The sequence below is a fragment of the Leuresthes tenuis genome, unplaced genomic scaffold (genome assembly GCF_036924035.1).
Source record: "Leuresthes tenuis unplaced genomic scaffold, fLeuTen1.0.hap1 SCAF_8, whole genome shotgun sequence".
In the NCBI taxonomy this organism is placed as follows: domain Eukaryota; kingdom Metazoa; phylum Chordata; class Actinopteri; order Atheriniformes; family Atherinopsidae; genus Leuresthes; species Leuresthes tenuis.
In genome coordinates, this window is record NW_027325362.1 from 16,147,338 (window position 1) to 16,174,600 (window position 27,263).

General features: G+C 38.5%; 1 protein-coding gene across 1 annotated transcript; it reads left to right on the plus strand.

Moving 5' to 3' along the window:
* The first annotated feature begins 604 nt into the window (after window positions 1-604).
* Window positions 605-25,994, plus strand: mlip (muscular LMNA-interacting protein). The gene is made up of 12 exons (XM_072391105.1): window positions 605-726; window positions 5,472-5,609; window positions 5,959-7,575; window positions 8,192-8,266; window positions 9,499-9,576; window positions 9,648-9,731; window positions 9,857-9,892; window positions 11,767-11,814; window positions 12,435-12,497; window positions 12,597-12,719; window positions 24,724-24,916; window positions 25,525-25,994. Exons 2-12 carry the CDS (start codon window positions 5,511-5,513, stop codon window positions 25,548-25,550), a joined length of 2,442 nt encoding a protein of 813 aa, XP_072247206.1. The 5' UTR covers window positions 605-726; window positions 5,472-5,510; the 3' UTR covers window positions 25,551-25,994.
* Window positions 25,995-27,263: the final 1,269 nt, after the last annotated feature.

Sequence of the window (27,263 nt, forward strand, 5' to 3'; positions counted from 1 at the left end):
ACATGAAAAACTTGCCAGTTATGTAAGGAAAAGACAGCTGGCCTTCAAGTAGATTTCCCTCACAATTAGGATTAGAAATCTCCTTTTTCTTCCATATAGAGTAATGTGTCCTCCACATAAAAATCCACAATTTGTGTCCATCTATGAGATGACAGTGATTTTCACTTTGATTTATTCAAAGGGCAGAATGAAGACATGAGCCATTTTAATTGCAACTTAACCCTCCTCGTGAACCTGGGTGTGTCGAGGCTTTGAACTGTAAAGTGCTTAATTGCCAAATCTGCGTGCCTGTATGTGTGTAATGATGGATCATTAGAAGCGGAATATAGTTACCCTGTGAAGCAGGGAAAAATTCAGCTGTATTCAACTGTGTGAAAGCTAGTCTAGGATTGAAATAGGGCTTAAAATTTTATGCAATGATCGAGATGCAGACACGTTTTTTTTTTTTTTAAAAGAGAGCAATCTTATTATCAACTGTGCATTAACTGGAAGAAATCCCTGAACTTTTTTTCAAAAATCTGTGCTTAACAGGCACATGTCTGGTGAAGCTTTTTCAAACGTGTAACATGAGAACAATTTGTTCCTCTCTCTGATTCACAGGTTTCAGTAGGATCACCTGCCAAACCTGCTGCTTTCACATTTGTACCAGCCATCCAGAAATTACCAATTAAAAGCCTTCTTGGTGAGGAGGAGAGATTTGAAGCTCTGACAGGAAAATCAGATAAGGTACAGCAGCAAACGCATATAAAGTGACACGTGATACTTTCCGTGACATGATTATTGTTGCTGCAAGACAGTACTTGAAATGTCCTCTAAAAACAACAAAGATTAAATATATGGTAGCTAAAGAAGATTGTGAACTTGTTGTGTTATTTCAATGTAATGATAACAACGTTATGGAAGTGAGAGCTCTCTGAACTTTAACATCCTGAATAGATCGTAAACCAGCAAATCTGAAAAGTTCACGAAGCAGAAAATCTAAGTCAACTTTTTGTCTTCCTTTTGAATGACTGATATGACTTCTGTCTCTTATGATTAATCATTTCGCAAGCTTGAGATTTTTAAACTCTTGACTCCAGGAGAGTAAACCCCCTTGCTCTCACCTGCAGTATTTTAGTGTAACTTCCTCCTCCAGTGGTGAGACAAATGCCCCAAATCTTCAATGAAAAGCAAAATTCTTCTTTGATTCAAAAATTCATGCATTCTATGTTAAAAATCCACTTAAACCACTGACAGAATGCCCCTAAATCCCATTTTCATTACTTCATTTCAAATCCACAGTTGTATCAAACATATTTCCACGTGACTTCAAACATCAAATTAAATGTTCTGCTTACAGTTGGAGTCTTCTGCTCAGCATACAAAAATGCAAACACACAGCTTTGACACAACAGCACAAGACAACTCTTAACAGAAATATACCGAAAATACATTTTCAGTCATTCATTTTTGCAACCTGTTCATCAACCTTTAGCAGGAAGTACTTTAGTGCACAAAAGCTATTGAAAGCAACCACTCCTGGGAGCTGATGTTGACCCCCTGTGGTGTCGATTCCTTGAGGGCTTAAAGTGCTAATGGATGTTTATCCAGCATCAGAATCAGAGCAGCACTGCAGTGCTGGGTGCCTGAACTCAGCTTGTTGGCTGCTTGCACATATAGATTTCAAAGGTCTTTAGACCGAGGGGGGTAGCACTATTTGTATCTCAACTTTCTTCACTGCCATTTCCTTAAGGACTGGCAGTATATATATATACATATATATATACATATGGATTGGTATCTTGTCATTGTTCTTGACTGAACACACTGTTACTAATTGTTTTGTTGCACAATTTTCTCTCTCACTAATCCTTCTGAATGTCATTTCCACTTCATTAGTTGTTTGACCATTTGTGGCTATCAACGACCTTCTCTCATATTATTGTTTGAGTTATTTTCCACCCAGAAGAGGCTATGCAACAAGATTGGCTATGGAAGTGGTTTGAAATGTAAACATGCTTCCTATCCGTGGCGCCCCAACACAGCAGGAGGTTCTAAATTCTCCAGAAACTGTGGCTGGAGGTTTGTACAGCACAGGGATAAACATTTATACAGTGCTAAAGCCAAATCTGTAACTGACTGCAATACCCTGCTGTAAAAGAAGGAACATAAGAAGAAAAATATCAAGGGTTGAAAGTGGAAGTAAAAACATGTGGAAAAGCAACAGTGATGCCGGTAGGTATTCAGGATTAAATGATACCCATCACTGGTAGAGTTGACACTGATTCAACATGCTGAAATTACTGAAAACAATGCTCACAGGGTTTGACAGTTCAGCCATTGAAAAGACAAGACAAACAGAAGTCTGATTATCAGTTTGGTGTATGAAATAATTCCAATTGGCTGTTCAGCATAGCCACAGAATTAATTTATTTACTCACTCTGTGTTTTTTCCACCCTAATTTTATCTCCGCCTCTTCCTATCTTCTTATACAACCAAACGGCAAATGAGCACAAAGTTCTCACTAACCGCATCTTCAAACTTTGTCTGTGGAGAACACCAGTGGCATCGCTATAGGCAAAGCATGCTTTGTTTATATATTTCCTCTTTATTTGTTGAAAACCACGAACAGAATTCCACCCTCTACTGGATTTGAGAGTTATGTCTTCCTGTACAGGTATAGATACTACATCCTACCTGGCAGATGGATGTGGTCTTTGCATTACGTTTACTGTTAGTGTTTTGCACAGACATTGGGCTCTTTCATCTCCACTGGTTCTTGAGGTTGGTTTGGTGTGTCAGAGCCCTAAAAAGCATAGATAGGCAATAATAGCCAACAGTGATTGGTGTAATATAGTCACTTGTCCAGTCTTAAAGACTTTTGCAGGACTCTTAATCTAGACTGCCTCACGGAATCCAACTCTGAACCTTCAGTCACTATTCATTTTTTGATTATTAGTAACTGCCAGACTATGATCACGGAGAAGTGTTTTCTGGGCACAATGACCTAACTTTGTTAAAAGATTGCTGAAAAGCAAACCAAAACTTTTCTTTAACTGCAAAAGTGATACAGGATAGAAGAATAGAAGAGGCAATTTCCCACCCTTGAAGGGGGTGTAGAAAATGTGAATTTTAAAAGAATGTGGTTTCTGTGAAGGAATAATATCCTAAACGTGAATGCATTGTGGACTCTCAAGAGACTCAAGATCAAGGTTCTGCCTTCATCCTTTCAGTCCCCAGACCAAAACATCATCAAAAGAGTGGTGCATGCATGATTCAAAATCTTACATATCTGAAGGCTTTTGCAAAAAGAATGACCTGAAAAACCCCCAAACAAGATTCAGATCTGGCTTGAAAAAGTTTTCTCGACGTGTGAAAGACCTACTTGTCAAGGAGAAAATTAATACGTTTTTTTGACATTTCCCCACTATTCTGAAGCCATGAAATATTCAGACAGGACAAGTGCCGCTGCTTAACCGTTTGATAAAATATTTGGGTTTCGTCTTTTGTCAACCAGTTTAGCTTCTTTTCTTAAAACTACTCATGGAAACAATTTTTTTTCGGAACGTTTGCATGTGACTGTTTTAAATTTTCTCTCCGGGTATTCCACTTACCTCCCACAATCCAAAAACATAAATGTTAGGACAGTTGGTGATTCTGAATTGATCCCAGGAGAGTGTGTGCATAGTTGTTTATCTCGTTTGTCTCTGTGTGGCCCTACAATGGACTGGCAATGTGTCCAGGCTGCACCCTGTCATGGAGTTTGGCAAAAGCAGACTCAAATGGAGACTATGAAGTGAGCGAGTCGTAGCTGGACGGTGGTCTTAAAGATTTAATAACTAAACACAGAGATCACAGAGAAAAAAAACAAACTCAGAATCAAAAGGAAAAAACACAGGTAACATCAAATGATCCAACTAGGAGTACACGAGGGAGTAAATAAAAATGAACAGCAGATGAGACCATCAGTAACGGAAACCAGGTGTGACACAGCAGGTAAAAGCAACAAAATACACATGAGGAAAAATACTTAAAAAAGAAACAGGAAGCAGGTTATAAAGTGCAAAAGTAAACCAAGAAAACAAAAACAAAACCAAACACAAAAACTCAGACATAACCCGCCATTCGCCTAATGACAGCTGGGATAGGCCCCAGTCCCTGAAATAGATAACGCGGGTATAGATTAGTATTTGTGCCTGTCCGCTTGTCCGCTTGCATATCACAGATGACCTTCAGCTGTGTAAATATCAGCAGGTGAGCAGATATTTTATCTACGAAATACCAAGTAGATTTTCAATTTTTTTGCCCCACTTGGTTAACCTAAAGTTTGAAATAGTATAGTGCTGCATCAATGTGCGTAATATCCCAACCACAATAGTTTAGACATGACAAACATTCAGTGACGCACTTTTCAGTGATTCAAGTCCCCCCATTTTTTTACATTTTGTCTGTGGTGACATTCTGAACGCAAACTGTCATTTTTGCAGGAAGCAGCTGTTCTGGCAGCCTTTCATTTCTTTGAATCCTGCTAATTAAAAGTAAGGCAAAGAAGCAGCTCAAGGAAAACGTTAAATTTGTTTAGATATCTGAAGGCTTCCATTTGAAAATGGTGTCACATATATTTTTATAATTATAATTACCACAAATGTTGGAGTCAGTGTTAATAATGAGACATTATTACACAGTAGGTGTAGGAGGACAGTCTCATATTTACAACAGAACCAGAGCCAACAGAACATATTGGCTTAGTGTAAGTGACTGCTGAAAAATCTGTTAAAGGCTTTAGGGGGTTTACAAACAAAGACCATTGCTGGGGATTTGTAGAAGTAAAAGTAAATTAGCATAAATATGTTTATTTTTCTAAATCTGTGTAATTCCATGTTTTTCAAATGTTGTTAAGCTTACGAGCTCAAGATGACGCCAGAGCTTGACAGTTGGTAATATGTTTACTATGAGAAGGCAGTAGCTTGCTTCATTTAATGTTTCTTTATCTAAGTAACCTGAAGAACATAGTTTTGAACAAAGAAGAACCAACAAAAAGCAACAATGGAAATCTAGCAGAGAGCGACATAAATTGGTAAAGAAATTTGGTAAAGATCCTGAAATGTCTGAAATGCACATATTGCAGCGTTGTCTCTTAATTTTTGATATGTTTATAAAAGACTGATTAAGCTTTAGCTATTTCCATCAGCAACTGAAATATGAATCAACTCTCATGAATCAGACTCTCATTCCAATACATAAGGCTCAAAAGTTGCGTGTGAATACAGAGCCTGCATCACTTGTGCAGTTCTGTTGATGAGGCATGTGCTAAGCAAATGTCAGCAGGACAGGCGCATGCACATGTGATTTATATGTGTGGGGCATGTGGTCTGGTGAAACCAAGCACACCCCCCTGAGCTCAGTGGGGCTAGCTGACGTTCACCTCAGCTTTTCTCGGGTTTCACTTCCTCCGTTCCCCCTAAACATTTGCTTCGCTTTCTCCTGCCAGAACATAGCTGTGTCCCATGAGAGGACAACCGGGGAGAACATGTCAGACGGGCAGATTTTCAAAGCGAAGATTGTCTTTATCAAGGACATATTGGAAGGAGGAGCAGGAAACACAATCCAGCTGGAGGCAAAACCTCAAGTAAGTACAACATGAACGCTATCAATTGTAGTGATGCAGGGGGCTTCATTGAAAATATCTTTTATCATTAAAAAAAGCACAGTCATGTGATTAATGAAAAAGTTCAATATTTGAATTTTTGTGCTTTTTAGATGCTGTTTAATTAAAGTAAAGTCTGGAGTTTCATAGTTTATCTGAGCTCTACTTTTTCAGGTTGTCAGATGGTGGCTTCTTTATAGTTCCCTCACAAATCCTGCATAAATCTTAATGTGCAGGTCCGACAATTCAGTCCCCTTTCTATTTCAGAATTTCACTCAAGAGTCCATTTTCTGTAACAGCTGTCTGTAAAATAAACCTCTTTGTTTTGCAGTTGAAGCCTTTACTAAATCACGTGAGCCTCCCTCAAACCAAAGCCTCGCCTTCAGTCAGAGCCTGGTCTGAAAATACACCTAACCACAGAGCCACAGGGACGGTGTCTATGGAAACAGCTGATGGTAAACACTGGGGCATTTCCCGGCGGCAGTGTCAAGACACTTCTGGACATGCCGAGGTTAGCTTGGGTTGCTTTCCAAATGGATCATCTGTGTCAGAAGACAGAACAAGCCCCGTAAACTCTGCAGACTTGTTTTCCACCCCGGCTTCATCCAGGGAGTCCATCCTCTCAGAGGGCTCGGACAAGAAAAGCTGGACCACCATGCAGCATTCCTCTGTGACTTCTCCTGCCTCCTTCAGCCGCACAGTTTCTCCCTGCTCATCTATCCGCTCTGGCGTCTTCTCACCGGCTGTTGTCCAGATCAAGAGGCACTTTCTTGCTCCTGGCTCCAGTTTGCTTCACATCCCTCAAACCTGCTTCTCATCTTGCGACAGCCTGTCCTCTTCAGCCTGTCCGCAGACTCCAACTCCCCGGCACCGGCCTCCTCTGACCCGGCTCTCCCTCCTCACTGCCATCCTTAGGAAAGGTCGTCTTCCTGTGCTGTCCCCTGCGCTACAGAGGCCTTACACGCCATGCTGGCCTGTTAACCCTGTGACCCTGTCTTTCTGCAATGCATGCTCAGCTGCCTCCAGTGTGGCCTCCATTCCTCTTGACTTTTCCTCTCAGTTCTCTTCATCAGCATCAATAGATAGTCAAAACCCGGTTCACAAGGAACGCAATAATTGCATCCCTGTTCTCCCAACAGTGGAGGCAAGTAAGCACAAAAGCAAGTGCCTTGAAGCTCAGGTGAAAAAATGCTCAGAGAAAATTTGCTCAAGCAGTGAGCTTAAACAGGAGCAAGATATTTCTCCTCCACCAGTAAAGAGCAGCTTACTCCACAGAACTCCTCTGCCTCTGTTGTCAAACTTCAGATCTGTTTCTCCACCAAAGCATGAAAAACCAGACTCTGCAACTATGCTACACAGTTCCATTTCCAAGTTGCCTGAGCTAAAGCCCGGCAACTCACATATATTCCTTAAGGACCATGCAGATAATAACTTTAAAAAACTCTTCTCCCAGTCCTCTAAACTTATTAATGAGCCAGAGACCCCTGTGCCCCAAAAATGGAGTCGCCAACCAAATTCATCTCTCTCAAAACTCCATTTGCTGTCTCAGCAACTGAGAAGTCCACCTATCGCTTCTCCTCATCTTCAGCCTTCTCAGTCATGGATCTCAGTTTCCTCTGCTCGCACAGACACAACATCCCCTCTCAGTCCCTTACAAAACACGATCAGAGTGGGAGGGAGTGAGTCAGTAAGAAGCTGTCCCGTTTCCAGAAGTGTCACACCTTCGCAGGCTTCTCGGAAAGCATACTGCCTGTCTCCTTCCCGCTACACACCCATAGTTTTTTCTGGGTGGCCATCGCCCACCAGCTCCCCCACGCCTGCACCCTCTCCTGGTCCACCAATCAGAGACTTCACCCCGTCCCCTTCCCTGTCCCTGTGCTCCATGCCGCCGTCAAGGCCGGGGAGTGGAATGTCAGACTGCAGTGACAGGGACGGTAAAAAAAGAAAGGTAGTTGACTCACTTTTCGCATGCACGGCTATAGCTTTACCTACAGGGATATTATTTACTATGCTTTCTCTGACATACTGTTCTAAAGAGGTGTGGCTAATAACAGTTGTATTTTGTTACAAGCATATCAATAGCTGTCCTGCTTTGAGATGTTTGTTTGTGTTTGCTCCATCAGCCAATTTTGCTTTTGGAAATTGGTGATTTGTGGAGGAGTAATTTTTCTAACCTTTCGGATTTAAATTGAATTTGAACAAGCAGGGGGATATAAATCGGTGGCGGACACATGCAGTCATTGTTTCTTGCCTTTACACGATTAAATTGAACTTGTTGACATTTACAGCCCCATACCTTCTATTAATAAAAGGGATGTGGGTTTCAGTGCTGTGAAAGAAGCCTTACACATGTCAGAATTGCTCTTATTGCTTGGCAACTCAAGTGTTGGCTGTTTTGCATGATAGGCAGCCTGCATCAGTGTGAGGTAAAGCATGGTCAAAGTAAGGTAAAACACATGCTAAATTGACTCTGACTCTCTACAAGGTCTATCTCTCGTAAAATGCAGAAATCTGAATTGTAATCAATTTGTATCAATCATCTGCTTTTCTCTTTTCACAAACAGCAGACATACAAGATTAAGTTGAGCTACAAATCGCTTGCTGCAATCCCCACAAACACCCTTCTGTTGGATCAGCAAGTGAGTTTTTTTTATTTTCTCACTGATTCATTTAGTAATTCTCTTAAATATCTGAAAAGATTGTTTGAAGCCTTAATGATTTCTGCTACTGTGTAAGAATATCCTCAGAAATGCAAAAGAAAATAATTGTTATCATAAAATGTCCACTGTTATCAACAAAAAAGGGTGATCCTGCAAAGAGACCCAAGACCTCAAACCTCAAACTTAGATTGCTGAAACTTGGCAGTGCAATTTGGTCTGAAAAACATCTGAAGTACAGGATGCAGCAAAACAGCTTAACAGCGTAAAGAAAAAGATTTGGTGTTCTTTTAGTTATTCTTATTTTACTGTTTTTATTCTATTTGATTAGTTTATCCATTTAATTTATTCTCTTCTATTTTATCTATCATCATTGACTTGAGTTGGTTGGTTCTAAACAAACTGAAGGACCTACATCCCAAAGAACACAGACTTTGGTTTAATCTGAAAGGTTTCTGTAATGACAAGCCTTTCCATTTTGTGCCTACATTTCAAAAGTGGTACCCTCATTGGTGTTCACCCTTCTTGGTCCAGTGTAGTGTATAATTTGGATTGAAAACCAGCACTTCAGTTTGCTACAGGTCAGCCTGAAGGTGTTTTGATGTCTTGAGTGATTTTGTTTCCACAATCTGCACTGACCCACACAGGCCCATCACCTCGACTTCCTTCTTAGTTCCACATTCTGACAGCATTTTTTATTTTTTTTAGTCATCACTTTTGATAAAACAGGTCTTTGAATTCTATGCCAGTAGAACCATTTGTTTTGTTTACGAACAGTTTGATAAGAATCATGGGGTGTTTTGTTTTAGTGCTTTCTGTGAAATGTTAATTTAGTCGTTGTTGTTGCTCTTTGGACATTTTATCATAAATGTGCCTATAATATTCACCAGCACCAGTAATGTCAAATTATTCAAAAACAGTTTATAAAATTTCCTTCAGAAATGATATTTCATTGGTCTTAAGTGATCAGGTTTCTGAAAGAAAGAAAAAAAACTTAAACGGGAAACAGGGTTCAGTGTGACCTGAATACATGGTACAATATTGTATTATTCACAGTGCAATTAGATTTATATAGATCTGAAAATGAAGGAATTCTAGTTAAAGAATATGGAATAGATGGATAGGAACTGAAATTGAAATATTGAGTGTTGTTTTCAAAGGAAACAATAGTTTTAGCAGCGAGTTTGATCTTTTCTGTCTGGTTGCATTCACAGGTGATAGATGAGCAGGTGGAGCGAGAACAGAGTCACTGTGACACACTGACCAGACGTGCTACGGACACCCACGCCGAGGTATTACTGTCCACGTCGCTGCTGGTTTTCACCTGCAACCAAAAGTGTTAATATGTCGGTTCTTTCTACAGATGTGCTCGCCGGCCCAACTCCGGCAACAGTCAGAGGAACTTTATGCAGTTATTGATGAGATACTGGAAAATTCCATTCCAACAGTGAGTCATTTGTTGTCTATATTTACATGCTATGACAAATACAAATGTTGATTTGTAATTTGAAAAGGGATTTAACGGACTTCTTTTTGCATCTTATTATTTGCAAAATATCCCGGTGACCAAAGACCTCAAAGTCATCGACTGCCATCGCTGGTTTCCAGGTAAAATGCAACTATGTCCCTGCGCAACTATGTAAGATGAAGTTTTCAGTTGAATAGTCCAAAAATGACCCTCTTTCGGCCCTTTCCTACATTCTTTTACTTGACCTTAATAAAAAAATATGAAATTGAGTTGCGGAAAGAAGGCAGAAGAAATTGTTAAGGACTTAGGAATCGATGATCACACTGCAATGATAACTCAACCACACTTGCACTAAGCAGTGATGTGGGTCTGCAGCACTGAAACTACGAATGCTCAATAAGCATTCTTCAAAAAGTGCTTAAGATACTGTCTGCTGCAGTCTGTCTTCTCACATTTTTACACAAAAATGTATCATACTAGAGATAATCTATAACGTTACTTTCTTATTAAGCTTTGTAATTAAAAATAATGAGAGAAAAATGTGCACAAGTAAAATATATACTGTTGTGACAGGCTGCTTTTCCTCCTCACATTCATCCAGATGAGTCACAGTTTGTACCACTGGATGAACATAACTGAGCACTGCAAAGCTGTAGCCAGAAATTGTGGGATGAAATGATCTCCTTTCTTTCATAAACAATGATCCAGTGTTTCTTATGCTAAACAAGTTAACGAAGGAGGATCTGAAGCTCCTTTCAGAGATTTTGAACTGCTCTTATCACAGATGTTGCTGAGATACTTCCAGGCCATTTCATTTTGACTGGACCCATAGTCCAACACATGATCCCATAAAAACACAGTTAGTCTCTTTTTTTTACCCTTAAACAAGGTATGAAGTCTGATTGAGAAAGCATTAAAAGTGCCAGCGAATGGATATTGTTACCTCGAGGTGAAGCCACACTAGCTCTTTCTGTCTCATATCATGTAAGTTGTTCATACAATAGAAATATGACCCAAATATCTGTCCTCTAAAGTTTCACCCCCACAACCAGAAGATGGGGGAAATATGACTCGTTTGAGTATTTGGCATTGCAAAGCAAACACCATTCTTAAATTTTGCCATTGGCAAGCCACAAATAGGCATGTTCTCATTAATTTGTTTCAAAGATAGTATGTGTAGCCTATTCGAGACCAACCCTCTTCTGGTTTATGCTCCATCAATAACACAACACTTTGTCACATTACATGGTTAGAGTTGAGCTGAGAAAAATGATTATGCTTTGGACTGAAATAGCTACAGTAAATACAAAATAAGATACACAATAAATCAGCAGTTTCTGTCTTCATTTAGACACCAGCTAGACTATTTGTGCACAACGACAGTATGAAACCGTGCCCTAAGCTTGACTCTAAATGCTCTGTCATCTTTGTAGTGGTTTGAACACCCCTCATAAATGGCATGCAGACAGTTGTGGATGTCAGCTACAGTTACAAATCAGCTAAAATCCTAAATCATAAAATATGAAAGTTCGTAGGAGTCGATAGCCTTCAAACAACTGAAAAAAGACATTTTACTAAAACACAAATTCGAAATGGGATAAAAGTGAATTGTAGTTGTTTAGTCATCAGCCTGCAAAAATAAGAAGATATTTATGCATTATTCATGAAAAGGAGAGAGACTTGAAGCTTTCAGAGAACGAAGACGTCAGCTTTCTGTGAATCACAATATGTGTAAGGCTCAAGAGCTGGATGGAAGATGTGTGAATTCAACTAAGGATGAGGAAAACAAATGCTGTTGAAGAGGAAAAAACATTAAGAAAACAACAATACAGCTTTATTTTGCTTACGAACATAGCAAAGCACGTGGCACAAAAGACTATTTCATCAAGGACTTCTTTTCTTGCCGTTTTCATTCGCCACCACATTTTTGAAATAGTAAATCTCTTTTTCAAGTGAAAATGCTTCCATTTTCCCTCAAGATGGGTTGTTTCACTTCTTTCTTTTGTACTTACAGCACAGCAAGACATCATTATCAAAATCCTTGGGGCGTGAAACCAAATATGTGAGTAAGACTCGTTTGTTGCATTTAAAACACGTGCTTTCCCACAAGTTCACCCACTAAACAACGACAGTGAAAGCTTGCTGCTGTCACGTTAAAGCTCACACAATCTTAGTTCCAAATTTACACAACTGCTCTTGTTTGGCGAGCCAACATTTAATTATCTGATGAATATGTTTTCCATTAAGAACTTTATTGTACAAACCACAAAGCGGATGTTACCTGCGTGAGCAAAGATTTTCTATTTGCAGTGAAAACATGAAGTCAAAGCACATCGACTATTCTGGGGTAACAGTTCAGAAAGATGCAAATAATAATTACCATTAGAGGTTTTTGTGCGAGGGAGTTGAGTAGTACTGCAATACTGCGCTAAAGTGGTCGGTGTAACTTAAAGACCATGAACAGAGCAGGTGATTGGTCTGATGTTCAAAAATAAAAAACATTTACCAGCAGCTCTTATGCTCTAAATAACTGCCTTTGTTGTAAAATGATGTGATGAACTGTTTATTAAAACACAGTATACATGTGGTGCTCGGTGAAGGTGAATACTTTTTGTGCTTTTGTACTTTTTGTCAATCTCTGTTTCGGTGTTTAAATGCATTTAATGTTTCATCTTTGTTTAGGCGTCTGTGTGCAGCTTGCACCCAACTGCCAATAAGGAGAGAAAACTCACAGATCCCAAAAAGGTACACATCATTTTATCTGATCAAGCTCCTGTTGCAGCTTTCATAAGAAAGATGAGAAAATGAACCGCTGGCTGCTGAACTTTTAATCTTCCTATCCAGACAAAACCCGGGGTCATTCGCCCAATGACCGCCATTCCAAGACTGACTGTTAAGGTGGAAGATGAATTTCATCCTAATTCCTTCAGGCAGTTTGTCAAGCAGACCTTAACTGATAAGAAAAAGGTAGGATGGTACCATTTTCTTCATAATTTCAGTTTTATTGTAGGTGATACCAAGATGTTTCAGTCTATATTTTTCTTATCAGTCAACCTCTCTCCTCTGGCTGTTACCGGAGAAGTGTTGCATCAGTATTATAAGTGAGAATGAACTTGTGACAAAAAAAAACTCAAAATAAAACAAACAAAACCTCTGGATGACAAAAAGAAATCTCTAATATAAAATATAATCCGCTCTCTGTCAATATGCCTGTTTCACAAAGTACTGTACGAAGGCAAAAAAAGTTGTGTCTACACTTACAAGCCCAAAATATCGGTTTGAGGGAAAAAAGAGAAAAGCTGGCTAAATTCATCCGTGGGAATAAATATTCTAGAGTATAGATGTCAAACTCAGGCCCACGGGCCAAATCTGGCCTGCGAGATGACACCAAATGTCTACTACAGCTGGCCCGTTGGTACACAGTGCATGCACCCCTAAGACTACAAATCCCAGAATGCTTTGCAGGTGTGTTGGGCGTCAATCTGGACCCAAAAGCGCCTCCTCTTCTGTTGACGTTCATTAGTGACCTCATGCTACCAGACGCATTATTATTGTTGTTAGTCTGTAAAAAAAAGGTTGATGAAGATTGAAATTTAACTCAGAAGGCTATAGATAGAGGAAGAGGCATAAGATTAAAAAAATAATAATTATTTAAGAAATGAATACCACAGATGTGTCTTTTATTTGACATTTGATTTCACATGTGTTTATAGTATTACGCTTTGCTTATTCCAGATTCAGTCAGTGGGGTTACATGATGAGATTAACTCGATTATAGCTATAGTTGGGCTATTCTCCTTATCTGAGCAAGGGTAATTATCCTTGGATATATGGCGGTGAATTAATCGAATCACTGGCACAAAGCATGTCATACCCCTGTATGATAGGTAGCGCTGTAACCATTTCAACTTTCGCTAACAGAGCCACTTCCTGTTGACCTCTTCACCACCAACAACAACACGTGCTTCTGCCGTCTACATGCACGTTCAGTGTATGTTTGGATCGAGTTATCTCGGGGTCTAAATCCGATCGCGAGTAACCCGATCCGATCTGATGTTTTGTCAGATTAAGGTGTCTACATGAACTAAATAAATCAGTCTTATTGTAATTTAGCCATTAATCCGCCCCGGTGACAGTCATGTAACCCCACTGAGTGTTTGAGCAAATCTTAATTTTCTTCCCACATGAAAAGGTTCATCGTTATATCTGAAGAGAAGGAAAAACTTCCTCAATTGTAGACATTTTTTCAATAAATATCAAGTCTGACCCGCGACTTTGTCCAAGTTTTTAATTTTGGCCCACTGTGTATTTGAGCTTGATACCCCTGAGTATCATTGATCAAATCGGCAGAGATTTTAATGGCATCCCACAGCCCTCCTCAGATGAAAAAAGGAACTCACTGAGGATTGATTATTCACACCACATTCTGATGTGATCTGTGCTGTGCCACAATAGACGAAAATCTACTCAACTCACCTCCCCTTACTTTCATGTCTACAAAGGATATCTTCTGTACAAGGACAAATCTAAACACACCGTTTTCATAAAAAATGCTTTTTCTACACTTTGTTAGTTGCAAGGTTTTGGGTTGATCCTGTGGGCTGCTCTTTACTCCTTTCTCCAAAAGATTATAGATTGGCACAGTGTATTTCTGATCCTGTGTGTTATTGGGTTATTTCTACTGCAGGACAAATCGTCTGTGTGAATGACTGGTTCAGATTGAAATCTGCACCTTTCTCTAAATCAGCTGGGGTGGAAACACAGAGATCTCTCCAACATCACAAACCAGTTATTTAATTTATTTTGCTTTTGAATTAATGTTGCCTTTGTTACCCCTTTATTAGACCTTACATTTTAAGGATAGTCTGTCATAAGCCAGCAGCTGAAGTCCCTCGGGCAGATATGAAACATGCCAAGATATGAATCTGTTGCAACATTATTCAGATCCCTCCCTCTGTGCAATATAGGATTTTGCAGAAACCCCAACTCACCCCCCAACCCCTTCTACACACACCACCCCTCATGACTTACTGTGATGTAACATATCTGCTTCTTTGCATATAAAGCAGAGAAGTGAGATCAGATCACGAGCTGCCACCTGAGACACGTGGGGATGCATTCTAATGCCAAGTTTTAACTGAGGTACTTGGAGCTGTCTACATGAGATTGGATCACCAGATATGCATGTAAATATCAGGTGTAAATAGCGCCTCGAGTTAACTGATAAAGCCTCATGAATCATTGACTGAAGAAGGCCTTAAAAAGTAAGTAAGTGCACCTCGAATATTTTATCACAGCAAATACGAGGAATGACTGTTTTAAGTAGTTTCCTCTGTAGGGCATGGGACTTAATAATAAGTTAATCGTCCTTCACATAAACTTGAAAATATTTGACATTCTTCATGAGTTTCTTAGTCAAGCTGCCAACGGAGAGTTCTTCTATTCCTACAAGTTCTTTTTTTTCATAAATAGCTTTTCATCCAGCACTGCTATATGTTACAATATGAAGAGGAGTCAAAATGGAAGGTTAGAAGTATAACAGCCATATGTGTGGAAGGAATAGGGCATTTTCTGTAATTCTCTGTCAAAGTGGCTGTGTCCAGCATCATTTTAATCATTTCCAGAAAATGTGACTACTTGTGAGCAGTACCCTAGTATGTAACTTTCTCATTTCCTTTTTTTTTTTTTTTGACATTTCACCCACTTATCAACCTGGTCAAATATTTGAAAACGATTTATCTTTTCCTTCACACACTGTTGAACTTAACTTGTGTCCAAACATCCTCTTCAAACAAATTAAATTAGAGAGCAACACAGAGTGGTGTCTGCTCGACATCAGGCTGGAGGCAATATGCACCGATTATTTATTTACGTAGAAGGAAATTCATTTTACTTTTGGAAATAGAATTTTTTAAAACATGAAATAATCTTCTAAAACTTCTCAGCTTTAGGACAATTTACCTCACTGCGAAAAGTCTTAACAAACAGCTCCGGTCATCCTGATGATGAGGCTAAAAGAATTTTCAGGAAAATAGTTAACTGTGTACACTATACGGCCTTTCTATTGGACTGACCCAAACAAGCTCATTTACAGATGGCTCGTGTATACATGCCAGAAGGCCATGCACTTTCTTGCTGTGCCCGTAGCTATTAAAAGCGCACAGAAGCTTCTATAGACTCAAGTCAAGTGTCAGTCAAAAGCTAGGGATGCTAGCAATATTTCAAAATCACAGCATCAAGAATATTAACACGCTAGTCGGACTTGATGCAACAGTAGAGAGACTAAACTAGAGAGAATTATTATTTATTTATTTTTTTTACGAAACTGGATTATTATTAGCAAAATACCAGGGGCCTTCATAAATGAGCTGCCTTTATTGATGCTGATTGAAGCTACTATAGTAAATGTAATATAAAATGCTTTGTATCAATCAAATCATACAAATCTCAGCTTTTTAAGGTATATTACATGAGCAACCTTTTATAGACAGCACTGGAGTGCACAGAAATGTTGGGTGGAAAACAATGTTCCAGGCTTTATAAGCTTCTTGATGTGTGTCAGAGATACACTGACAGTAAAATTGTGCAACCCTTGTAGACACATTTTTTGGTCCTTTGCTTCTCTCATATCACATTTTTGTCATAGCATGCTTGGAAAAGCTGGACCTATTCAACCTTTGTACCATATTGGATTGTCTCAAACCTCATTGATTCCAGGTTATTTTGTTACTTTGCTTCTTGGTACAGAAGACCATCTGCCCACAGGAACCCTTCTTATACCGAGCTTAATGAAACACTAAAAACTTAAAGCACTTAAATTCTCCAATAAATATGACTCAGGTGAATTTGAATCATGTTAATCTCTAAATAAAGACATAGTGAAGTTACTAAATTCATTTGTGATTTTCAAGAAACTTCAATAGACCATCTGATGTGCTGTTTGTTGTTCGGCCGATAGCTTATTGTGTAATGTAAGCTACGTGTTGATTTGCAAACAAAGTGGGTACATTAGATCTGATCAAAGCTGTCACCTCGGATGCATGTGGGGACAGATACACACAAACTTCCACCTGTGATCAGATCAGCCATGATGCATGTTAACACTAAATGTGAACAACCTTTGTGTTGGCTACCATAATCGATTGCCACAAGGGCTCTCTTGCATAGGACATATGGTCTCAAAGGGACTTCCTGATACAATAAAGAATAATAACACAATTAAATTATCTCACTTAATGTTGTGCATCTCTGCACTTAGGCCATTAAATTTTATTTGATTACTTGTAAGCAGCAGTTTTAGCTATAGTATAGCCATAGTATGGTGCAGTAAAAAGGCCAAAATTAAGACTAATGTATTGAACCGTTGACAGAGGCCAGCTACTGTTCTGGCCAGTGAATGATACAAATGAATGAAGGATTTTTTTCGAACATGTAAAAATGATATAATAAGAATAAAAAATAACTTGACATGTCTTAATAGGAGTAGGAAAAAGCTATATATATATATATGTATATAGCACCCCGAGATTGTACACTAATCAGAAAGAGGGAGGCCGGGGTCTAGTGAGTGTCAGAGCCACTATCCAGGATGAAACAAGAAATATCCAGGAATACAACAGGAAGATGGCTTCTGTGATAAACTGCTAAGTTAATGTATCAGGCAGCTGAAACCCAAGGAAAAGCGAGGAGGCATGGGGAGGACCCATCTTGGAAGGATAAGCCTCTGCGTGGCATGTACCACTGACAGATTCGCCGGTCCGAAAGATAGTGCAGAGGCACTAATAATGGCAGCTGATGAACAAGCTCTGAGCAGACGGATAAGCAGGTGATGGCTAACCAACCGGACACTGTGATGGTTGACCAACTACAGCAGTAAAAGATGTAGCAATTCCAAGTGACAGCAACATCAAGAAGAAGGAAGCTCAAAATATACCAAGGGCTGAAGGAGGAAGTTGAAAAGATTTAGAAATTGAAGACAGCAGCGGTACCAGTGGTGATCGGAGCACTCAGGGGTGTGACCCCCAAACTGGGAGAGTGAACAACATCAGTAATCTCTGTTCATAAGTACGATGTTGAAGGAACAGCTAAGACATTGTGTAGAACCCTCAAGCTCCCAGGAGGACCTGAGCTTGAAAAAGGGGTACTGCTCACTGCTCACAGAAGGGCGAGTATTGAGTTTTTTATATATATTTATATAGATCTCTTGGTCTCTGGTCAGTCATTAATCCAAACATGATAGTAGTTAGCCTTACCATTCTATTCCCAAGCCAAATCAATAGATTATCTAATGTTTTGCTGTTTTGAACATGTGAGTTGCTATCCAGGTCAAACAAGCAGTCACCCTCTAATTTACCAGCGCTAGCTCATCATTTGTTAGATCAGTGGCTGTCTTTGGCAAGTATGTAGTCTCTGCTGACCTCTAAATGATCTCAATCGTTTTCAAGCAGTGTGTGCTGTCATCATGAAGTCTCATCTGTTTTTTCTCCCGCCACCTTTCTGATCTCAAGCACCTTTTCAAACCCTCATGAACTTACTCTCAGGCACTACAGCAGCTGTGAGTTCAGTTGACTACAAGGATCTTGGTCTCTCATAAGCACCAACCTCAAGTGGTAAAATCTGTACATGCAGCAGGATTGACACAGGTTTCTCCTCTGGGCCACACTGAGGTCAATGATGAATGAATTAATGAGTTTCCTAAAACTCAAAATATGTGGCGTTTTTTTTTACTGAGGTTATGCAGATAATTGATAAACTATTAAACATTTACCTAAATATAGGAATTACACAAGCACCACACAAAATAATGGATACACAAAGGGTTAAGGTTGTCCATCCGTATATCCATCCAGAGAGGCAGGGTGCACAGTGTGCAGGTTGCCAGTCTATCACAGGGCCACACTGAGACAAGCAACCATGCACTCTCACACTTACTCCTAGAGTCAATTTAGATTTCCATTCAATTTGATATGCATGTGTTTGGATGAACAAGGAACCCTCTCGCTAACCCTCTTGGCTGGTGATAGTGCTAACCACCGTTCAGCCCTGGGTTAAGGTTGTGACTTTATTTAACTCTATAAATAAATAGAGAATTATATACTAAGCATCCAAAGGTGCTGTTGCCAGGTGGAAAGAGAGAGAGAGAGAGTGACAGCTGAACAATGTCCAATCCATTTTCTATTGCAGCTTTATCCAATTGAGGGTCACAGGAGGGTTGGAACCCATCCCATCTGTCATCAGACAAGAGGCAGTAGATATTGGCAGTCAATCACAGGGCCAAAACTGAGACAAACGAGAAACAATCTTGCAGACTCCAAGGGTAAATTTAGAATCACCTATTGACCTAACATGTATGTTTTTGGATGATAGGAAGAAGATGGAGCGTCTGGAGAGAACCTACTCACTTAGGGAAACATGTAAACTCAAATATCAGCCCGAGTTGATTTTCACATCAGTAACCTTTCTGCTATGAGACAACAGCTCTAACCACCACACCACTGTGCAGCCCCCGCTGACAGTGGACCTACTTATATCGCCTTCAGCACACAAGTGCTTGTCAGTCAGCTGATTGAGCTGATGCTGAAAATATCTAGACAGTTTTTAAATGGATCGGGGAACAATCAGAACAATGAGAGAATGAGTCTAAACCAAACCAAAAAATGATGAGGCGCAAACATTTACCTATCCCAGAAATTGTATGTTTTCAGCAGTCCTAAGCAGGTAAAAATAATTTAGGACGTCACTCTACTCGCCAGCTTTGAGGCTTAAATCACTGTTTTCCATTCGAAAGGCAGGCATTTACCCCCAGAAAGGCAAACAACAGCACCTTTTTGAACAAACATAGCTTATTTCCTTCCTCTTTAGGATATTTAGCTTTGTGAACATTGTGTTCTAATGTAGAATATAATGATATTCAGACCTTTTGGAGCTGCAGTATTTATATCCATATGTCCAAACCTATTTCCTTCTCATAATGACTCTGTCATCTGTATGTCAGTTGTCAGTTGTGACCTTACCTCAGATTTTTCATTTATTTCATCACACAGTAGGCTAATCCCTGTGAGTTTGTTTTAATTAGATTTAGAGTAATGCTGCCACTGCCTTTTGTTCTTACCAAAACCCAAATGCTGCAGAGGAGTGATAAAAGAAACTTGAAAACATGTTTATTTTTTTTTATTTTTGGATTTCATGCCATGATTATGAAAGGAAGTGTTCCACATTTTGGATTTAAATAACTGCCATGTCTTTATCAAGCTACAGCCTGAGAGTGTTTAGCTTTAGCTTATTAGCTTAGATGGAACGGCTAGTGTGGCTTTATCTGCTTGTGATTAAGAAATGCCCACCATCAGTTTTAAAGAAAAACATTTAAGATGATTCTGTTCTTTTGAATTATCCTAATTATTTGTATAACAAACTGCAAATGTGTGTTTCCACAGAAGCAAAATGTTGTTGGTTGTCCCAATATTCTGTCTATGTGTCAGGATCTATGTATTTTTGAGTTTTTCTGTCTGGTTTCAGTTTTTTGCCATTTTCCTGACCTTTTTCCTCAGTTCCCTCCTGTCTGGTCATCAGCTCCACTCCTTGCACCTGTGTTCAGTTATCCTCAGCTGCTGTCATTCACTAATCACTCTCGCCACAGTATTTAAACTCACGGTTTTCTTCACTCTTCGTCAGATCCTTGTCGTAGTTACCCATGGTTTTTCCAGTCAGTTCTTGGTCCTGCTTCTGTGAAATGTTACAGCCTGGTTTAGTTATTTCTTAGGTGTTTTTGGTTTTTCTAGCTTAGTTTTGCTGCACTGTGTGTTAGAATAAATAGTTTTCAAATAATTTGTGCCTCCTGGCTCCTGCTCTGTGTCTGCACCTGGGTCCCCCTTCCTCATCTCCACTACCAAATCATGACCCTATGGGGGGTTTCTTATAATATTTCAGTGGACCTAATATTAGCTTAAAGGCGAGCAGCTGTATCAATACAAACGTATAACTTCACACTCATTTTGCAAATTATTTTGTGGTATCTTAACAATATCTACTGTTTATAGGTTGAGGGACACAGTGGACATATTCCTGCATACAACTTTCTTTATTCCTTTGAGATTATGGTACAGAAAATAGGATGGCAATATCTTTGTCTTTAAACTGAGGACTGAGACAATGACAAATATAGCATACTGTATGGCAAAAAGATTGTACTTCAATCGCAACAGGTGGAATGATTTTTAATTACTTGGAAGTCAGATTAACTTTATTCACTTTTGAGTGCATTTTTCAATTTTTTTTGTCAAAACTGACTTGCGTGACAATGAGTTCTTACTGTATTGAAATGATTATAATAAATGGCAACTTCTTTTCTGAATTTTGAACAAAACTGAAGGTTTTTCAGAAACATTACAAAGATCTGCTTAAAGAACAAAAATATAGACAAACAACTGGTCTGAAAATGTACTTTTCTAAGTTTGACCTAAACTTTCTTTCTTTTAAAGTAAAGGCTTTCAACTCGGAATCTTTTGAAGTAAATAAGGCTTTAAAGTGTTCATTACACTAAAAAAACCCCAAAAAAACCCAAAAAAATACCTTTTTCTTTTGCAGCCGTCTGCTTGATCGTCACATATTTTTGTAATAAGCCAGGAAATTTACAGACGTGACTGCCTGTAAAGAATTGACGTGTTTGTCATCAGTAATAACATCTATACTGTGTGTATGTGGGCGATTATGTAACTGCTGTTATTTTAGAACATGATCAATGTCAGCTGACTCAACCTTATTCAAACAAGCAATCATCTGACAGCCACTATAATCTACATGTGGCTGCTGTCATTTGTTATACAATTTATTTTTTCTTTTAGAGCTGCTGCCTCTTTTCCTGTCTGATATCTTTCTTGATTTTAGTTGTGTTCATCTCAGGCTTTAATCAAAATCAAAGAGTGCATGAATGTTTTATATTTGAGTCTTACGTATTTTGTTTGTTTAGCTTCCTGAGGTAAAGACATAGTACCCTTGAGATGTACCCTAATTAAAGCAAAGCAGGGGCTTTGCTTTAATTAGGGTACATCTCAAAAGCAAATTACAAGTATCTAATAAAATAACTAACTATCTAATAAAAAGGAAAACTTCCAACACATGTTTCCACTTGATTTTCTCTTCAATTTCACAATCCAATGAGTCAGAATTACAATCTCTCTCTTTTATGTTATACTCCCTTAGCTGAAACAACAGTGACTTTCACAAGCAGAGTTGAAAACTAGAATTAGTATTAATATGTGTCACTGTTGTTGCAATTATCGCGAAGCGTTATATCATCAAACAAAAACGAGGTCAGAGTTATTTGGAAAAAAGATCTGTTGATAGTGGAGAAAAAAAGCAGATATAATGATTGAAAGGTTGAGTAAGAGAGACGGGGTGTACAAATACATTAAAAAAAAAAGTTAATGATATTATGTTTGTATATAATTTAAGACCACATTTCATAAAAACTGGCATCCATTTTTTGGAAAACTTTAATCTGTAATTCGGTGATTAGCTTGAACCTGAAGGAAATGATTACTCATATTAACAGTTGAAAGACTCAGTTTTCTTGCAGTTCACCAAGAGAAATTTGTGTTCATTCTTGCAGAACATAAAACTGCTCATCAGTCGTTTTTTCTTTTTTGTCTGATTTTTCTCCAAATGATGCTTCATGGATTTTCAATAGGAGACCGGTCTGAGCTACAGACTGGCCACTTAAGCCCATGTTTATGAAGCCATGCTGTTTTAAGTCATACTGAACGAGAGGCGGCATCATCCTGCTGAAATAAAAAAAAAAAAAAAGTATCATACATCTCTTCACCTGTAGAGATGTATGGCGCCTTCACACTTATGCAAGTATCCTAACAGACACTGACTTTTTTTCGTTGATAACAGTCTTTATGGCATATTTCATCTTTGGCACATAGAAACTGACAGCCATTTTTGTCAAGCTGAAACGTGGACTTGTATGACCAGAAAACATGTCCACTGTCTTTTCTTGTGAGCCTCTATCCGAGCCGTGTCCAGAAAACTCAGGCAGTGTTTCTGTGTGGAGCTGATGTATGGCTTCACATGTCGTGCTGATTTCCACTAACTTCTATAATCTTTCCACAACATTGTGAACTGTAGATACTGAAAGACCAATTTTCTTTTCATTTGTATACTGACAACTGTTTTTTTTTTTGACTCACTGTTGATTCTCTGAAGGCGTTTGACACAAAGTGGAGAGCCATGACCCATCCTTGCTTGGAAAGACTTGGTGTGAGTTCCTTCTATAGCCAATCCTTCTCCAATCTCACAGCATTTCCAAAGTGGTTTCAATAATATGTTTTTGTACATTTGTTGAAGATATGACTGCAACTTCACTCTTTATAAGAAACTGAAAGCTTGTTAGCTCATGTGTCTTGTTATATTTTCTCTTCTTGCGTGATACATACAATCTACAGCCTTTTTGTTTAAAAATATGAGATCCAAGGCGAGACTGATGAAGCTAACCCGTTTCTACTGTATCCTTGTTTTGTGCAGAACTTGTACAAAGGCTCTGTTCTTTGCAGAATGATGACATTTTTATTGATCCTTTTTTTCCATCCTCTCTAAATTATTAAGAGCATTTCCAAAAAGGCTTGGATTTCAGTTTAATGAAGAGAATCTATAGTGAATCCTGTCAGCAGGACATTTTGAACGTCAATACTTCATCAGTATAAATGCTTCACTACTGTCATCCACAGATACCATTCGGTATAGCGGTTTCTGTCCGTTTGAGCCTCTCAAATGTCACAGCACCTGCTTGCAGTTTCTAGATATCCATAAAACTTAAAAAATATCACCCATTGGTTCTAATTGTAGAGGTAAAAACCTCTCCTTGGTAAAGTGCTACAGTAATTAATGCTATATCTGGCAACAAGATACTTAACCATGGATGAACCCAACTATGAAAAAAGTATGTTATCCTGTTTTACAAGGGTCAAATTACTGATGTGCTCCCAGCAAACAAAACCACTAAGTAGATATCTGAAATAGCAAAAACTGGGTTTAAAACTGCCCGACACCTGCAGGGTTATAGGTGGACCATCCTCTTCGAGTAAGTAAGACAGTAAAAAAATCTAGAATGATAAATTCAGAGAGACATTTGATTATATCAAATAGAAGAAAATCAGTCATAGAACTCACAACAGTATTTAGATGGAAATATATTTAGTTACAGTAATATAAGGATTAGATATTTAGTACAATTTAGGTTCATTTTCATAAGTAATACCCAATACATTATCTAAAAATAAATACAGCAAGATTTTTTTCTTCTTAAAATTAATTTAAATTCTTTACAATGGATAGACTTTTATTGCACTATTGTTACTTTATAAGAGACATCGGTTTTGTATAAGTCTACAATCTCTTCAGCTCAGCATGAGATGTAGAAAGTTTAGGAGGAGAAAAGGTTGAGTTCATTGTGAAAGCTTTCTTATTTCTCTGTCTGAGAATTTAAACAAAAAAAAAAAGGCTCCAAATGTTGAGAAAGTCTGAAATTTATTTTATAGGTTGATCAGAAATTTTCTGTGCAACTTAGAGACACGTTTGAGACGCAGTGAATCGGGGTAATTGCTGGGAGGCAGTTTGGCAACGGAACACTTTCAAATGTTTCATCTGTGTTTTGAACCTGCAAATACGCTCACTAGAACACATCAGAGTCATGTTATGTCAATTAAAGTCTTCTTCTATAGTATAAAATATGTGAATATAGAGCATCTTGGCTGCTACCAAAATTCAAGCCAGAACTGCCAGTTATGAGCTAGTTCTGAATCGAAGAGAAATTTGAGCAATTCAGATTATAAAACTGGAATTTTAAACTGTCTGACAAGTAAATCTCCAGTAAATTCCACTCTTTTCGAATGTTTATGTTCTCCATTTGCTTTTTGGCTTTCTTAATATAAAAGGCATTAACCTGGAGACCCTGGTATTGTTTTCCTTTCAGATGGAACATATGGGTGTGGAAGAGACACAAACAGATTTACACGCAGGCTCGAAAGGAAAAATACAGAGAGATGAGATGACATCTGAAAGAAGAGGCTCATTTTCTGCATGTGAGCTGCACATCAAAGAGCCTGATGAGCAGCTGTGTCATCTTGCAAAAGGATCTTTGGCATCTTTCAGCACTGCTGAGAAACGTATGGAAACTTTTGAAACTCATATCTAAAGCATTTAATTATCTAATGTCTCCAGTGAGCAATTATCTGCCGAGACATAGACCATCAAAGATGAGCTGATTGCACCTTAACGCAATTAGTAGATGAAACATTCTGTCGGGCTGTTTCTAGTTGCTGACCTCACAGGTTTAAAGAGATGATGGTGGGGTTGGGTAGCTGGTTGGGCAGAGAAAGATAATATATCCAACATTAACTTAGTCACGCGAATGCGAATGCTTCAGACATTACATTGTCTGTACTTGTGATACATTTAGTCTTAGAATAGATTTTATTTGTTAAAGTGAGAGGAGACAAATTTGAGACATTGTGCATCTCTCAGTTAGAGACAGAAACAGAAGCAATAAGTAATTATCTCTTTTCAGTTTCACACAGAGCTCATAGTTGTCTAAGAGAAATAAATGAAACTTTTTTTAGAGATCTCTTCTGGAGGTATTTTCATGCATGCATATGCGTATCTAACTGCATTTGAGAAAACACAAGCAACAACACCTTCATTCTGGCACCGCTATATGCAGCAACAGTCAGTTATACCAGCAGAAATGACTTATCTGATGACGTCTTTCCCACAGAAAGGGTCTCAAGGTGGCTCACCTGAAAGTGCGAGAGCAGCACCATCAACTGAGCAACGGCAGGCTGCAACACCTGAGACAACGTGTGGATGGAGCAGATAATTATGTGCGTCGTGAGTGGAAAAGGTTGAGAATCCCTGCCTTCGCCTGTGTGACAGTGTTTAAATTCAATCAGTGTTAAACAAGTTGCAAATATGTATTTGATGGCTACATGTCAATGGTAATTAAACTAAACTGAAAGACTAAGGTGAAGGTTACGCTGAGAAGACTATTTTGTGCATCATGTTGTTTGACCTTGTAGAGTGAGATGCAAAGCTCTTTCTCACAGACAGAGCATGAGGCAGTCTCCCTTCAATATGGGGATATAAAGAGGCATTTGTCGTCAGTCCCTTCTGCAAAATATCATTGTTGCATCAGACTGTATGCCTTAAGGGTGGCAGAGTAAATTGTGTTGAGTACAACGCTGACTGATAAATGATCATATGAGTGGGTCAAAATGTCCCCATTCTGAAAACTGTCAATTGAGTCAGGAGCAAAAGTAGTACAAGTTGTAGTCTTTAGAGCATCTGTATATATATATATACTTACCATGTCAGCTGAAGCTTCATACAGCTTTTAATTGAGCAATATTCAAATAAGAATTTCTAAGCAACCATAACTCCATCAACCTGATGACCAGAAAATATTTGATTAAGGACTTAGCAACATCAAAGGTACAATTTCCACTTAATTAAAGTCTTCCAGAGGACAAGTGAACATAGAAATGACATATGTATTATTTTTTTGTGTCTTCATCATGATCACAGCAAGTTGAGAAAATGAATAATGCAACAACATTGTCTTTGTGTTTCAGCAAGTAAGAGTACGTTTATTCATGTTTTTGAATGAATGATGTGGACTGTTGTCTCATAATTGTCACATAGATCAAAATAAAGAATAATGTTTTACCTGCATTTTGATGTTTATGCAACACTGTGTTGGATACTGACAAGAAAAGAAAAACTGCCTTGAATCCAACAAACAGCTGACAGTGCTGGAAAAAAGTAACTCCACACTTTAATCCAAAGGCTGCCAGGGTCAGCCTTTAAAGAGAGGAGCATGATCAGATCTGGAGCATTGCAGGCCTTGCTGTGACGTCATGGTCAAATACTGCAAGACAGAAAGAAGGTTGAGCTATAAGATGATTCTGATTTTCTATTTTTAAAATCAAAAAAACATTCCAGGATTTACATCCCTTAGTGTCTGTTGCAGAAGCTAAAAGTCAACATTGTCAAGACAACAACATTGATAGATCGATGCAAAAAAAAATGCAAATCATTGCAAAGAAAATTATCTGAACATTCGATATTTCAAGAAAAGATATAAAAAGTATTCTAGACTCTGAGTATTATAACGTTCAGTAATTAAGATTCAATTAAATATTATTACAGGCCACTTAACAGTGTGTTTGTCAGAAAAAAACATGTATTGGACCACAAAGAACACACAAAAGGTGTTTTCATGTTCACATGGTGAGTGCCATATTATTAATTGCTTAATTTTCTTTAACAAGTTTTCTGCAGGTGAAACTTACTGAGCGATAGTGTACCAAGTATCAAATTTAGAATCTAAGAGCAGACCTATGCAAATATTGCCAGCTGTATCTAAAGATAGGGTTTTATTATACAAAAGCGCAACAACTTTCAACAAACAATTTCCTGATTCAAGCCCTTGTTGATTTATTTTGGTTAAAAACATTC